Source organism: Podarcis vaucheri, assembly GCF_965113315.1.
Source record: "Podarcis vaucheri genome assembly, chromosome: 8".
In the NCBI taxonomy this organism is placed as follows: domain Eukaryota; kingdom Metazoa; phylum Chordata; class Lepidosauria; order Squamata; family Lacertidae; genus Podarcis; species Podarcis vaucheri.
Window position 1 is genome coordinate 16,545,490 of NC_138766.1, and position 16,549 is coordinate 16,562,038.

Genomic DNA, 16,549 nt, shown 5'->3' on the forward strand with positions numbered 1-16,549 from the left:
TAACATCTTTAAAATTCCACCTGCTATTTTACATAACCTTTGAAGAGATGTAGTTAATAGAAGAAGAGCTTAACTTTAAATTTTGAACGAATGTGTAAGACCCATTGAAATCAGCAAATCCCTAGATGCAGCAATAATTTGCCATGCTTCTTGTTTTAAAGTCAGTGAATTGGAATAACAATTCCGTGCACCCGTATATGTGTGTGTTAAAAGTCATTCACATAGAAACCAGTCTGTTAAGATGACCCCTTCTCTCTGACATGCAATAGTCAATATTCAAGCAATATTTTACACTTGGGGCAATTCAAATATGCCATCTCCCACCTGTATCTAATAAATGTGCTGACTAGGAAGGATTTGACCATGTGATACATTTGATAATGTAGCTCTATTCTAAATTAATTCATCACGGTAGCTTATCTGCGAGTTGTAGGATTTGGTTACATTTTTTAATAGCAATTTGAGGTTCCCAAACTCCAGCTGTTTCCTAAAACTGTTAATTCCTACTTTCGTAACATCTCCCTTGGCCAGCTCCAATCCGTCAATCGCTTAATTGCACTACAAAAGGTTGAGAAAGTAAAAAACAGCCAGGTATTATGTATAACAGCTCCCTTGAATATTGGGCCATATGAAGCTAAGATGCTTAGCAAAATTCGTCGTGAGAATGACTAGATAGTTTGGAACAGAATTTGACCTACCTCCGTTCAGTGCATCTGAGCTCCACTTTTCATATCTCATAAGAGTTGTCGTGTCTGTTGTGTGATTTGATTGTTCGCCTGGAAGAAGCTCAGTGCCAAACTACATGTGACAGTAAACAAGTCATAAGGAACTCCGTCATCTTAAAAAGTAGCAGAGTATCAGATCAGTTTTTGTTAGGACCTCAGCATGAAATGAGAAGAAGGTTAACCTTTTTCTCTCTTGCTGCGATCCCACCCAAAATCACCAGCACCTGCTACTAGTGCCAAGGAGGAACCTAATGACTTCTTGAGCCATCCCCTGTAGTTAAAGTTTGCTAGTTTTGCCACTTTAAGAAGGTGGGACTAAGGCGGAAATAGTCTGACCATTCAGCTCCCAGGAGTAAGAGACAGGTATCCAATGGAAGCACATTTTGGGGAGGGAGGGTGGGGATTTTCTGGCACCTCACCTTAAGGTGGTGCTACACAGAATGGTTGGATCCAAATGGGAGAAATGAAGGTGGAAATGTTCCCTAATATGAGAGAGGATGTTTCAGCCACCTGCCTTGCACAAGACCATTTTCTCTTGGGAACGACTTTCCTATACATTTTCTTAACACCTTCTATCATGTTAGGGCAGGCAAGTTCATTATGGGCCCAAAGAGGCAATCAGCTCTTAAGCAGCTAAGGAGCTGAAACTGGAGTTCTGATATAGATTAAAAGCCCTAACAGAAAGTTGGGACGACCAGGTTAAATATGGACCACGGCACAGAAAAGTATGATTATTCATCTTGCCTGAGGAAGAAGGTCCTTGCTGCTTTTGCCTGACAAGAGCAGTTCACACTTTTTAGGCTCATCATTGCTCACTGGCACCATTCAGGAGACAGAAGACTCAGCTTTTAAAATCTTCCTGTGGTTTAGAGTGCCAGGCTCCTCTGCATCTCTATTAACGATGGTAAATACTTGCACCGTTTTGCACCCTGTAATTCTGTACTGTAGCTTCTTCTATATGCCTAGGCATACCCAAAAGATTAGGATATACAAAACCCTATATGACTTGGGGCCAGCATCTGAAAAACCACAGGTTAGCCCAGGTTTTCCAATCCGCTGAAGAGGCTCTTCTTTCTCTTATGCCAACATCTGAAGTGCATTTGGCAGGAACTTCAGAAAAGATCTCAGTGGCTGATCTCATTCTCCGAAACTCCTTGCCAAAGGATTGCCAGCTTGCCCTATCTCTAACGACCTACCAGCAGGCAGAGACCATTGCTTTTTAACTAGCTTCACTTTCATATTTTTTTTAATCGTGTTTGTTCTTGTTTTATTATTGTTATCTGTCTTCAGCACCATTTGGGGAAAGGCATGAGGTAAACACTTTTGGAAAAGTTTTTAGAAGCCATTTTGAAAGATGGAGTTGTACCACTAGTGCTACTAGTTAGTATCAGAATAAACAAATTTTCACTGTCCATTCCATTATAAAATATTCCATATAAGAGTGTTTTCTTTTTTCCCTTCCCCCTTTTTTTGTGCATGCAGACCTTTGCAATTTTTTCCTGGGTATTCACATTTCTTGCATTCAGTGGATTGCTCTAGAAGAGGAAAGAGTGGAAGCAGGAAAATAGTGGAATCCATGAACAGCCTTGGGTGGCTACAACAACATCCTCCCTGTGGGTGACTGTCCTGGTTTTCCACCAAAAAGCCTCCCTTTCTGAGAACCCTGTCACAGCTTAGCAAATCAGCAGCCTCATTAACACTCTGTGGTTTTGGCAGTCAGAACAATGGCAGGTAGCCAGACTCCAAATCCAGCTAGGCTCTGGAGAAGGAATGTCAGGAATCCATCAAATTAACTGTGGAGATCTGCCTGGGGAGGAGATCAATAGTGAAGTTGTAGACAATGCTGACAAGTCAACTATTTCATTGTCCTCTATAATGATGGGCAAAAGCAGGGGCAGGGGCATTCTTGGCATCCTTTCTCCCTTTTTCTTGCACACTATAGCATTCTGAAGAAGGTGTATCACTTTACATGAAAGAGATAGTGATTTATGGTGTAGTCACATATTCTCAGACTTAGGCAGGATTAGGCACAGACGTTTGCAGTGTTAAATGAAGTTTTGATTCCATTTCCTCATTTTTAATCCATTAGTAATGACTGAGTGTAGTAAACCTGTCATCCATTAACCAAAGAAAATGTGCAATTCTGATTTACATGTATCGGTGAGAGAGCACATGCTAATGGAAAATTTCTGAGGTACTGTTTTCCCCATTGTATTTAAAACACACCCCCACCCCCCAAAAAAACTTCTCCATGGAAAATACATTGATGAAATTGCTGATATTCTGTGCATCTTTCTGAACCACTTACTAGTAATTAGAACTAAGAGAAACTGGTGTGAAACTTCAAAGCACTGTGTGTGGCGCTTTCCAAGCATAAATTGGCACAGGAAGCTTAAGGTATTCAAGCATAAATGGCAATGCAAAACAAACAAAAAACCCAATCCTTTGTAGGAAAGGCCACATTACCTTTCAGCAACCTGCAACAAACACAAAAGGAGCTAGACACTTTTCAGTGGTTCCAGAGCCAAATGCAATTCATTTACATGCGTCTGATGATTTAAATTTTAGTGGGTTGATGTATGCAGATTGGCTGTGAGTGGAAGAGTAACATGAGAAAGGGACTCGGTTCTTTCAAAGTTATGGTGAATCCTGAAGTTATCTGGTACGCAAGAGAGAGCAGTGCAGAGTTATCAAGATTTCAGGTGAGAGCCACTGGAGCCATTAAAAGTCCATCCTTCAGATGGTGCCAGATAATTTATCCCAGTGCCATTATATGCTATGTAGTTTGCCAGACCTTGAAGTGGATCTTTTTTTGAGTCGAGAACAATGGGTTAAAGGGAAAATACCTTCAGTGCAGGATATTTAAAATCAAAGTGACGTATTCCCTTTCATTTCTTGAGTAATTTGAGAGAAATGTGTGATTACCATATGTATGCTTGGTCATATATTGACTTGGTTTGGAAAATAAACATTGAGATTCAGTTTAGTAGCTCTGTAGTAGTGGCTAATGCAGGGAATCGTCATTCTGTCCCTAACCACATCCAAATCTCCCAGCTATAGGTCACATATCCTGGGAAATTTTGTATCATGAAAGTGCATTTAAAGGATTTTTGTACCACCGCACACATGCACTTGCTCACACACCCCACAGCAGCAGGATAAAATTAATATTCCTGTACCCATACATTTTTTGCCGCCAAGGGGTAAAACAGTTTAGAGGCTATATTAAAAAAACCCAGTTCCTAAAAATAATGTGGAACTACATGAAATGTGTGGTTTTACCCTTGTAGTCAGAGCCAGGACATTATTTGGTATAAAAGTGTTTTATTTCTAAGTGATACTAGGTTATGCTGCCATATGAAGAAAGGTTTGTGGTGGGAAAGGGACCATAAAGTGTTTTATGGAACTTTCATTTTTTTTTTAAAAAAATGCAATTCAATTAAAATTGAACATGATCATTGAAGCTAAACAACCCCAAGAAAAATGAGGCTTGCTCGATGTTTGCAGGAGACCTGACCCCTAAACTGCAGAATATGGGTTTCAGTCACGATGGGCCTCATCTGGTATCATTTTCACATAACCATGAATTATGGTACACTGTACAGTACCAAGTGGATTTTGAGATCTCACGTTTGGTTGATATAAAAAATGTTCGGTGGGATTTATTGGCTTTCCCTTATATAAAAAAGGAAATGTACAGAATTATTTCTTATTTGACCTTGTTGGTTGTCTGAATATCCACCTTGTCTCTTTTCCGTTACCTGTTGTTTGACATTTAGTGAGGTATTTTTATATCCCTTGGATACGAAACAGCTTTGATCATGCTAGGAAAGCAAACTACAGCAGACTGAGCTATAGGCTTCTTGGACATTTGTGCACATTGACCTCCAATACATGCAAGCATTTCTTTAATCACTGCAACATCTAAGGTAGTTCTGTGTGCATATTATTAGATCTGTGTGTGCACATGTACACACACACACGTGGTGGTGGTGGATTATATCCAACATTGCAGGGAAAGGGCAAGCTATGCTTGCTGGACACTCTTTCCGCACATTAGACTTTGTTTAGACCTTGGGATCGCAGTCTAGAGCTTTGTTCTGTTCTGTCAATTTAGAGGTTTGCCTAAAGTGACTTCTCCAGCAAAGGATTGGTGCATTCAGTTTGTTGTGTTCAGGTTTTTACTCAGTATTAAGTGTCTAGTTGCAGCTATTAAAACTGGACAGAAGACTTCTTTTCTATATATGTTGTACTTTTGAACATTATCTTCTTTCTGTCAACCTTACTGTCCAAACAATGGTCTGACACTGAACAAACCACATTGATAAGATCATCACAAATGTTACCTTTATTTCTGCTTATGACAGGTTTGCTTCTAGCACTTGTACAGTTAAATTCACAGCCACTGCAAAAATGGAAAGGTGAATAGTGTCTTAAACGTGGAGGACTCATTTGAAACCATATACTGTATATGTATTTTTGCCCCAATACGTTAAAACGATGCAAAGAAGCTCAACTGCCTTATTTGTTTAAAATATAACGACACTTGTTACAACTAATTTTAATTGCAACTCCTATATTAGAAGTGCACATTCTTCTCTTAATGACTGATTGAACCAGTGTATTTGTTTTTTTCTGCTAACTTCCACAATTCTGTTCCTCTCCAGATCTTTCATGAACCCTTTTACCTGGATGAAGGTTGCCTCCAATAAGATTTCAAATACGCATTCAAATGTGTATGTACTTGAATGATTGATTCATTTCTAACACATTTTTAAGAGGTCAGGTTGCAATAGGATCCCACTTGCACAGTGCATCACATCCCAATTGACGTACGCATGTAGGCCTACTTTTTTTACTACATATTAATTGACCCAACTATACTGGTATACTCCTTCCTCAAGTAGTTCAAAGCACAGTAAAAATACTTTTAAAATAATGCTAAGAGCCAAAGCGTTGTATGCGTTGTACACAGTGAAGCTTTTCAGGCTCCCTTTCATCACAGTAACTCCTTGCATGCACACACCAATTTTTATTTTTATTTTTATTTCTTAAGATCAGGAACTTATCTGGGGTGGCAACTCTGAAGTATTAGGGGTTGGGTGCTGAAACATTTGCTCTTTTCTTTCTAATTTTATACAAGCAGCAAGGGAAAAAAGCATTGGACAATGTAAGCTCTGCCAAGCTACCAAAAGCCTTGTTTAAGCAGCACAATTTTCACTTGTCTACAGAAGCTTTAGTAATAATGTCCTGCAATTTATGTAGGACTGTTGTAATGTCAACAGGTATTCTGGTTTGTTTTAAAGTTTTGGTTTGTAAACCCTAGAGGTTTAAAACTGTAGATATAAATATATGCAGGATTTGGTAATGGAAGAACTTTTTTCTTCAAAGGGCATAATCATTTGGCACTATATGGAGCACTGATTTTTTTTTTAAGAATTCATTTGTGTATGCTTGCAAATTATTACAACATTTGTGCTTTTCACGCTGTGTATGTTGTATTCCAGGGTCCAGTATCATTTATCATGTTAAATTTTAAAATATGTGATACAAAAAAAGTTGTTGTTTTTTTAAAAAAGCTTCTGGAATGATTGGCAGTATTTCTTTATTTATTCAGTAGTATAAATGGCATGGCACTTCACAGAGGTAAAACACAGATAGTATAAGTTTGGCTAAAAGGGAGGACAATCTGGGATTGAGGAGGAAAGAAATTCCGTTGCATACAATGTATTTGTATATGGAAATTCTACTTGATGAATATCTCCCAAGTCTGTCAAGTACCAGAAGGACCTCCTATAGAAAGGATGGCTTGTGATCCATTGAGCCATTTACAAGGCCAAAATGACACAAACCTATCCGAGCTGGATTGCCTAAAGAAAAGGAAATGGAAAGAGAAAGTGGGGGAATGGATTTGTGAACCTGCAATCTAAAGCACATTTTATGATGGACTGCAAGTTGTGGCACTGAGGAGGTGGTAGCCAAATACCACCTAGTACCTGGACATAATAGTGCTACTCAGGGCCATGCTAGACTTCATACTGATCACACTGTAAATGCTTCTGTGATAATTTATTTGTTTATTTCTGTAATAAACAGCAGCTACAGAAGAGTGAGCCAAGCTGGACTGTGGACACTTTCATCCTGTGATATTTAGGTGTAGTCTTTACATTGGGACCTTGGTGGGGTCAAATGTTTAAAGTCCTCCCACACCACAGATACAAAGTAGTGTCTACTTTTGTTCCTGGACTTCTTTATTTGTGGAAATTGACACACAAATCAAATAATGAACTGTTTTTCTTTTAAAAACCTCACATAGGCTAAACTTTACTGAGGGCCTATCTGCAAGAAAATCTAATTGCCCATCCAGCCAAGATCTAGTGCTGCAAATTTCAGCAAATTGATTCTTAGGTGGGGGACTGTGAGATAAGAGTTTATTTGGTTTGTTGATTCTATCCTGGAACTGTCAGTGAGGCCTTTCTCAAACTGAGCGCCATCTTGGCACTTGGTTAACAGGCTATACAGGTAAGCAGTGGGGTCATGAATGACGTAACACCTGCCCAACGTAGTTGTTTACCCAAAAACCTTTTAGTGCTTGCTAATCATGCATTTAGATGTGGTCTCTGATTTTCAGTTCTGATTGAAATAAATAGTTTTCTGCAAGTCACTTATCAGGTACACTTTTGTAGCAGCATCTCTGAAATATTTTACGACTAGATTCTTTCTTTTCCTTGTACTGATTGCACTAGGATAGCGTATGTCACCTTGTTTTGGGATGTACTTTGATTGTAACAAAACTAATGACTTCATTAATTTCAACACAGCCACATGAAGGTCAAATTAATCTCATTTACTAAGAACTCTCAGTTCTTGCGGTTCAGCCTCAATATGAATTTGTATGAGATTTTAGATCATTTTTTTTAATGGTGTGTGGGTTTGGTTTAGTTTTTTTAAAAGGGAATACTGAAATTTACCAAACAAAAAACAACCCTGAAGCATCTCTGCCTTCTTGCTTCTAGTCTGATTTGTAATGTAAAGATATACATAATTAGTTGTCTTGACAGAGTAATTCAGTAAGCCAGTGATATAATAAAACTGTTTCTTATTCAAAGAGAAAAAAATCAGTGATTGCTTAGACCTGTCAAACTGAAGAACAGATTAATATTACATGCTGTTGAACAGGGACAGATGATGGAGTTTGTATTCTACTATAACTCACATTTTAGTGTGATATCTGGCTGGGATATAAACATATTCATATATTTCCAGGGCACCAACTGAAAGTAGTAGAATGTGTGTGTTAATTCCTAACTGGGAGTCATCAACCCAGTACCCACAGGCTTTCAATGATGCCCTCAGGCAGGGCTTTCATTTTCATCTTTTTTATAAAAAAACACACCAATTATCTAATTGTCTTGGACTGGTTAGACACAAAGGAATGGTGGGAGGAACCAGCTGGGGAACAATCAAGGGGAAAAGGCTCAGAGCCCATGCATTGGTGGTAGAACATCAGTGCGTGGCCACAGAGAGAAAAGGGAGAAGAGTGGGAAGAGGAGTGTCGGAAGCTGAAGGGTTAACAGGATTTAGTGCCTTGGGAGAGTCTGTGGCAGAGAGGGTCAAGAATCGGAAGCTGAAGCAGGTGAGTGGGATGAGGGACACCAAGAGGCAGAGATTAGTCAAGCTGGTGATGAATCATGGGTAACTCCTCCTGCTGCTGCGACAAGCTCCCCTCTGCCCTAGTCTCCCAGAACAAGAAGAGGCATGAAAAGAGAGGAGCAAAGGCAGGCTGCATGCAGGCGCAGTCTCCGATTGCTTGGAAGAAGCCCTGGAGATGAGGAGATATAGGTGGCTCTGGGGAGGCAGGGACCTTTAGTTTCCTGGAGTAAGACCTACAGGGCATGAACTGCTGTGCTCATGAAGCATGAAACACTGTCTAGTCCGTGAAGATTGTGCTTCGCTAATAAAGAGTCAAGCCCATCTTTGGACTGTGCGATTTACTGACTGGCTGGCTCCATGATGCCAGTTCCAAAGCAAAATATGTAGGTTCCCTTCTAAGCAATTTCTGTTAAGCGATCCAGCCTGGCTGCTCCCACCCACCGGTGTATTTAGCCAATGAGTAAAGTCAGAGCCGTGATTGATACGTGAGTTGTTCACTAGGCAGTAGGAATCCCCAGGGTCCTAAAGAGCTACTGTTTCCGCCTCCCCATTTGCTGCTCTATTTGTTTCTGTTTCGCTGCCTGCCAGCCACATGGAGCAGTTGGCAGGCAGCTACTTAAGAAGCTTTTAAAAAATGTGTATGTTGTGGTAGGGGAAGAAGCGCAGAAGCCACTCACATGCCTGCTGGACACATTGAACAGTTGGCAGGCAACTAACTGCTTGAGAACACGGGAATCCTCCTGTTGCTGTTGTATTTTTTTTTGCACAACTGCCTGAGGGAGGCTTCAGTTGTTTATGGGGGTGTGAGAAAGAGGAGACTGCAACCTTTTCTTGTTTCTGTTGGGTGCCGGACAGCGGCGATTGCTCGAAAATTGTTGCCGGGGCGGGCAAATTTAGAGGCATCATAATTATTTTGGTGGTAATAATGCTCATATTTGCTTGCTTACTCCCAATCTGTCGATGAGGGGCAGTACAAAGGCATCATCGCCAGTGTTGTTACCATCTTTTCCCTGATTGTTCCCATGTTGCTTTTGGTCATGGGGGTTGGGGAGCCATTTCGGTGGCATCATTATTATCTTACTCTCTCTCTCTCTCTCTATATATATATATATATGCACCACCCTTTATCCGAAGATCACAGGGCTGGTAGACAGCAGAGGTTGTTATGAAGTTGTCTGGGGTGGGCAGAGTTCAGTGCAAAGAGAGAAACATTATTAATATTATCTCCTCAACATGCTCCTGATTTTAAGAAGCTGATAGATGGCATTCAGCCTCAAAAGTCTACACGAGTCTGGGCCAAGTAGTGTTCAGCTACTACTTTGGTAAGGCTTTCTTTGTATTTTTCTGTGTATTTTCCTTGTATTTCTCTTCTTTTCTGTTCCATGAAGATGAAGATGATGATGATGATAATAACAACAACTTGCCAGCCATCATGAATTAATTATTATCTTCGACTATGCATGTTATGGCTGGCTGTAGCAATTCAGAATTGTTCTTGGATTCAGCTATATATTTTTTTTTTAACAAATCAACAACAGCACACCATCACCAGACAAGGTAACAACCAAGGCCTAACAGTCTCGGGGGGCGGGGGAGTTTTTTCAAACCACACACACACACACACACACACACAAAATGACTAGATTGTTCCATATCTGATCCATTTGACATTTCTGTCTCATTTCTTTTTCTGTTCTTTTGGAGGCAGCAGCCATTTTGCGTTAGGCTGCAAACCCAGGGGCAACCGTTTTCTGGCTGGTGCCCTCAGCAGCTTCTCAAAGTTCCCAATGTACCCCTAGCCCCCCCCCCCAAAAAATTGGTGACCACTGCCCTAGACCCCTCATTTTAGCCTCATGCATGCATATATAGTAACCAGAGTTTAGGGAGTAGTAGAAAGTTGCAGGATCACATGCATCTTTCCCTTTCTTTTGCAGATTTCTCTGCCCTACTCTTGCTGGGCAATTATATGAAATTATCACCAAGCCACCTAAGTACATCCATAAATTCAATTCAACCAATCTGATTAAAGTCAGCTTCTCATTTTCTCTTGGACTGGTGATGGCCAAATGTAATTTTGGTGCATTTTGATGCATTCAAAATTTGTTGGGTTTGTGAGGAGAAAGCTCACATGAATGGATATCCCCCCCCCCTCGCACTCTCTCTCTCTCTCTATATATATATATAATTTCAAAAGTATGCACATAGCAAGCTTAATATTGGGGAAAGCAGATTTATTGTAGCTTTTCCCCCTCTATGGGATATTACTTTCCTATCTGTAATAATTTTATTTTCCCCAGGAAAGCAGCATTCCATCTACCTGGATGTTGAATATTACAACTGAAACATAAATTGACTTCTCCAAACTAGATTTGAAATGGGGAGAAATAATGCACAAGAGGAAAGCGTATGCACCATCTTGTTCTCTAAACTTGGCTAATTATATATCTGAATTTTTGGTTCATAAGTTAAATTCCCAATAATTTTAGAGCCCTTGAAGTCAAAAAGATTCCACATAAGAATTGCTGGCCATATCAAATCACCATTCTAACAATCAGTGTTGTCCAATAGTTTTTATTTATTTATTTAGTAGACAGATATTATTCTGGACTCTACCTTGATTGTGAGCCAAACTGCTAAGTCATATAATTGTTTAGAATTTATTCTAATTTCTTCATCGCTGACACAAAATTAGTGATGCTTTCACTGATAAAGGGTAGCCTGAGATGAAATGCACTGAGTTTTAAAAATGTATTTACAACCGTCTTTGTAAACTACTTGATGCAGTTGCTGTTATGATAGTATGGCCCTTTTCAGCATATTATATGGTTTGCTTGTTAGCATAGCTGTTCAGTTGTGCACAATGTGCTAGTCAAGAGCCATTGTTAGTAGTGATTTATAATCCTGTAAATAGTACCAATAAAAAAGTTATGACCGAACAGTTGCTGGTACCAGTAAATTCAACTCAGGTAGTGTTTAACCTGATTTTTTCAAATAATTAACCAGTTTGTAAAAATGGCCTTCTCAATAAGTGAGAGGATTCACAAAAATAAATGATACAGTGGTGCCCCGCAAGATGAATGCCTCGCAAGACGGAAAACTCGCTAGACGAAAGAGTTTTCCGTTTTGGAGGTGCTTCGCAAAATTAATCTCCTATGGGCTTGCTTCGCAAGCCAAAAATGTCTTGCGAGTTTCTGCCGGGTTTTTTCTCTTTCCCCCCCTTTTTCTAAGCCGCTAAGCCGCTTATCAGCTGATCTGATAAGCCGCTAAAAGCCGCTAATAGCGCTAATCCGCTAATCTGTCAATGGGCTTGCTTTGCAAGACGAAAAAACCGCTAGACGAAGAGAATCACAGAACGGATTCTTTTCGTCTTGCGAGGCACCACTGTACTTGTTTTTCCTCTTATTGCAGTATTAGAAAGAAAGTAGGGTTTTGTTTTTGTTTTGTTTTTTAAAAAGGAAAGCCATATAATGCAGGGTAGAACATTTTGTTAATTTTTAGCAAAGAAGACTGGTTTATCAGTTCACCGGTTTATTATGAGTACATGTGTCTAGCAGAAAATAATGTTATGCTTTATAATACCATTTATAATTAAATGTGTACTGAGTGACCATGAACAATTCATGATATCTCACTCTTAAATTTGTGGGTACCATTTGATTTCGGCGTTCTCTGAATTTTGTAGAAGCTTCATTTTGTACTTCCTGTTCTAATAAGAATTATAACTACACCCACGTCCCACTAGTAGAATGCTTGTTGTCTGAAATTTCAGTTAGCTGAAAACAAGGAATCCTACATGAACCTCACCACACAATTGGCTGATTCAAATATCCAAACAGCCAGAATTTGTCCACTGCCTTGCTTATTTGAGTTTTGCTGATCAGTGGCAGCCATTTTGGGCAGAAACCATGAAGGAGGGAGAGAGATCAGAGAAATCGCAGATTAGAAATGTTCCCATAGAAAATAATGGAAATCATCAGCTCCTTATGCAAATGCTTGCCTAACGAACAATTTCCTGGGAATACATTGTGTTCAGAAAGCAGAACTTGTGCGTACTGTATCAGCTGCTGATAAAATAGCTGCTTTATTTTACTTTGCTTCATTGCTAATTTGGAGTATTTAGTTTGTATTTGGAATGATGGGACAGGCTAGAAATTTTCAATAGCTAAACCTGTATTTGAGCTCACAATTCTTTCTAACGTATTTTTCAGTTTGCTATAGCTTCCTTTAATTCACAAGGAAAATAAGTCAAATAATTATTCTGCAAACAATCTTGTCTACTTTCCAAGATATTTAGCCTTCTTTGAACCAACTCAGCTTCTTTGTTCTAGTCCAACATAAATATTCTGTTATTTGCTGCAAGCTTGAAGATCTCACCACTCTGATCCATTCAACAAACAAAAACAAACAAACAAACGGCATAACTGAATAGCAATATGGTCATAAATTGTTTTGTCTTTTATGTTATTCTAATATCGGGGAGAAGTATGCTGATTCTGCTTAAAGTGACTTCACTTTACAGCTTTTTAAGAATGTTTTAAAGCACATGATAATTATTATTATTAATAATAATAATGTTATAAATATGATATTTAACATACTTTTTGTGTAAAATATTCATTTAAATAAAACAGTAGTCTTTGCTACATGACTTTTAATTTTTTTAAAAAAATATTGTTCTTGCTTTGTATTATATTGATCCCCAAATCTGTCTCATATGACTCCAGGCATAATCTTAATTGTGAATTTACTGTTCATCGCCTTGCAAAAAGTGCATTTTAGGAGGCAGTAAATAAAGGAGGCAGATATAAGGAACTGCATGCTGAGCCAGAATTTCAGCTCCCTCATTCTGATATAACAGCAGCTTTTGCTGTCTAGTAATTTAATTCTGAAAGCTGGACAGCTTTAGGAACATTCTCAAACAACAATGGAAGGAACTTGTGGGAAGGGATGCAAGAAATCTCTTCTGCATGCCTGAAGGATCCTCTTTTATGTCAATAAATGCAGTTTACTTTGGAAATGTTCTGGGAGGGTAACATATTTGTTGCTTCTTTTGGGTGTAAATGAGCACTTCTGGACTTACATAGAAAAAGGTATCTGAAGAAGTGTGCATGCACACGAAAGCTCATACCAAGAACTAACTTAGTTGGTCTTTAAGGTGCTACTGGAAGGAATTTTCTTATAGAAAAAGGTAGTTATCTGGATACATTGTAGTCACTTCTGTCATTGGTGTGGTTAGAAATCCACTTTATGCAAATATTTCCATTGTCCCAGCAGCATAGGTTATAAACAATCCATAATAAATTTAACTAGGTATCAGTTTTTTTCTGAAGCCACATTTACTGTTGCAATAAAGAAATCCAAACACACCATTCCAAAGGTGATAGGCTTTTCTGTAGTTTCCCCCCCATAAAACAAATCTTGCAAACGTGGTTTAAATAGCTAATAGTTACATGACAAAGAGCAACATTTTATACCATAGTCTGTGTGCTTAATGGCCCGCATGAGCTTTCAGGGAAAGGATTAACTTAAATTCTTGGACTTTCAGTTATGAATGCACAGATAACTAGTTAGGAAAACTGCTGATAATGAATCACTCATGCACCTCTCAGGTGAAAAACAACATGTTTATAGAAGGCTGTTTGCTCTGATTGTCCTATTACACAGTTATGAACACCAGGTTCTTAATAAATATTATCTTCCCCATGTTAAGAGAATTAAAATCAACAACTATTGAATGCTTTCCACTCGATATCACTCTCGGTGACTAGTTAAGCTCAGAAAAATGGTATCTCTGATTGATTGCAGAAAAACTGAAGATCAGGTCAATTCTTTTGCAATTTATGTGACCTATAAAACCAGTTCTTTCAAATGCTACTCAGTCAGGAATGCTATTTCAAAATAATTCAGAATGTATTCTCCATTAAAGAGAAACATATGAGTTCAAAGGATATAAACTGCCTTTGAGAGGAGTCTCCCTGCTCCCATAAAATGATGATGGAACCTATAGATATGGAATCTAGTTGGCTTTACACGTAGCTGATATTTTTGAAAGAAAAACATTAAACACACAGAAGCCTTATTGATTTAAGTCAGCGTGGTAACAGTTTTTTGAGGGGAAACCAGGACTTAAATTGGGTAACTTGTCTCAGGTAGAGTAAAGATGCTGACTGACAAATCTCTCAGGTGGGTGCATTTATTTACCTAGCTTAGCAGCTCTAGTAAGTAGTCTCGTTGCCTGCAAGTGTAAGTTGCCAGTCATGGGGATGGAACATTGGCAGCAATTCCTTTTACGGTGTGTGAGCCAGAATAGTACAGACGTCCTGAGCACAGTTGCTATATCCACACCTCAGTCTGTGAGAAAAATAAGCAATGATACAAACATATTATTAAAAGGTAATCTGCTTTCGTTAAAAAAAAGTCTCAAAATAAAATATTAATACTTCAGAAGATTTACCAAATGGATTGGCTGCTGTTGTTAAGCTTTGGGTTCACTACTAGCATACAGTACAGTGGTACCTTGGGTTACATATGCTTCAGGTTACAGACTCCGCTAACCCAGAAATAGTGCTTCAGGTTAAGAACTTTGCTTCAGGATGAGAACAGAAATTGTGCTCTGGCGGCACGGCAGCAGTAGGAGGCCCTATTAGCTAAAGTGGTGCTTCAGGTTAAGAACAGTTTCAGGTTAAGAATGGACCTCTGGAACGAATTAAGTATGTAACCAGAGGTACCACTGTATAGGACATTATTCTCCAAGTACAGTCATACCTCGGGTTAAAGACGCTTCGGGTTAAATTTTTTCAGGTTGCGTCCCTCAGCAACCCAGAAGGAACGGAACGGGTTACTTCCGGGTTTTGCCGCTTGCGCATGTGCAGATGCTCAAAATGACGTCATGCCCAGAAGCGGAGATTTGTGACCCGCGCACGCAGATCCCGTTCGCAACCAGAGGTACCACTGTACACAAAAATAGGGAGGAAACAGCCCAGTGAGGACTGAGCATGGGCATGAAATACTAACCAACTGAGACAAAAAACCACCACCACCCAACAACCCTGGAAACTAGGGCCAAGGGGGTGGGAAAGAGTATTTCAGCTGACTGGCTGGTAAAACCCTGTACATATTCTGCCTGGGAATAAACCTGCCAGGCAGATCAACCATTTCTCCCTTTCTTAACTGGCAATATGAGGCTGAGATGTTGTGGTTTTCCTAGTGTCTCTGCTTGTTAGTGTACGGCTGAGCCAGGATTTGAAACCTTGACTCTCAGATTAAAGAACCCCAAGGAGGATGTTCAGATCACACCCTTAACCGATGAAATGACCTTCTGGAGAAAAGAAGTGGTTTTTCCTTTAATCTGGTTTTCCCCTCACATGTAGACAGAACGCAAGAAGCCTCAAGTTAGACCTTCAGAATAAACTCTTAGAGGACATTTCACTCATGCAACATAAGTGATACCCCCTCTTGGATAATTAATAATAATAATAATAATAATAATAATAATAATAATAATAATAATTTATTTATACCCCACCCAATAAAATAATTTATTTATCCCCCAGCCACTCTGGGCGGCTTCCAACAAAACACTAAAATACAATAACCTATTAAACATTAAAAGCTTCCCTAAACAGGGCTGCCTTTAGATGTCTTCTAAATGTCAGGTAGTTATTTTTCTCTTTGACATCTGCTGGGAGGGCGTTCCACAGGACGGGCACCACTACCGAGAAGGCCCTTGGATAACATTGTTGAGTAATTGCATGAGAGGATTATCAATTTAATGCCTTCTTCAAGTTATCAAGTGTTAACTGGGAATGACGTTGGACTTTCCTCCTTGCAAATTGGAAGGGGAAGTGCAAGTAACTACCATGGTCTGCTCTAATTTTTAAATTTCGAAAGTGGAGTTTTTGCATCTCCCTCCACGGTGAGATATGCAACCTCCTAATCTGCGGACAGTGATATGACATGTTCTACGCATCATTGGTTCCTCACAAGGTTTTTAAAAGGTGACACCTCTGCGTGCTACTTACGGTTTTTTGGTTTTTTTCCTGTCCTGTTTACCCACAGTTTCATTCCTGCCATATTATGCTGTGTGTTGAGTCTGTTTACTAGCTCAGTTCTCGTTTAATTCTGTCTAGAGCTCAAGAAAAGCCTATTGGAGTTCCATAAGAAATATCTTT

The 16,549-nt window shown here is 39.3% G+C and overlaps 1 protein-coding gene across 7 annotated transcripts in view; it reads left to right on the plus strand.

The window, feature by feature from the left end:
- Positions 1-16,549, plus strand: part of CTNND2 (catenin delta 2) — a 529,021-nt gene that overhangs the window by 344,694 nt on the left and 167,778 nt on the right. For 4 of the 7 annotated variants that reach the window (XM_082234188.1, XM_082234191.1, XM_082234189.1 and 1 more), the window contains one exon: positions 5,393-5,461. The exons of the other annotated variants lie outside the window; for them this stretch is intronic. In XM_082234188.1, the coding sequence (XP_082090314.1) occupies positions 5,393-5,461 (69 nt within the window). The remainder of the gene's footprint in view (positions 1-5,392; positions 5,462-16,549) is intronic. 7 annotated transcript variants of the gene reach the window in all.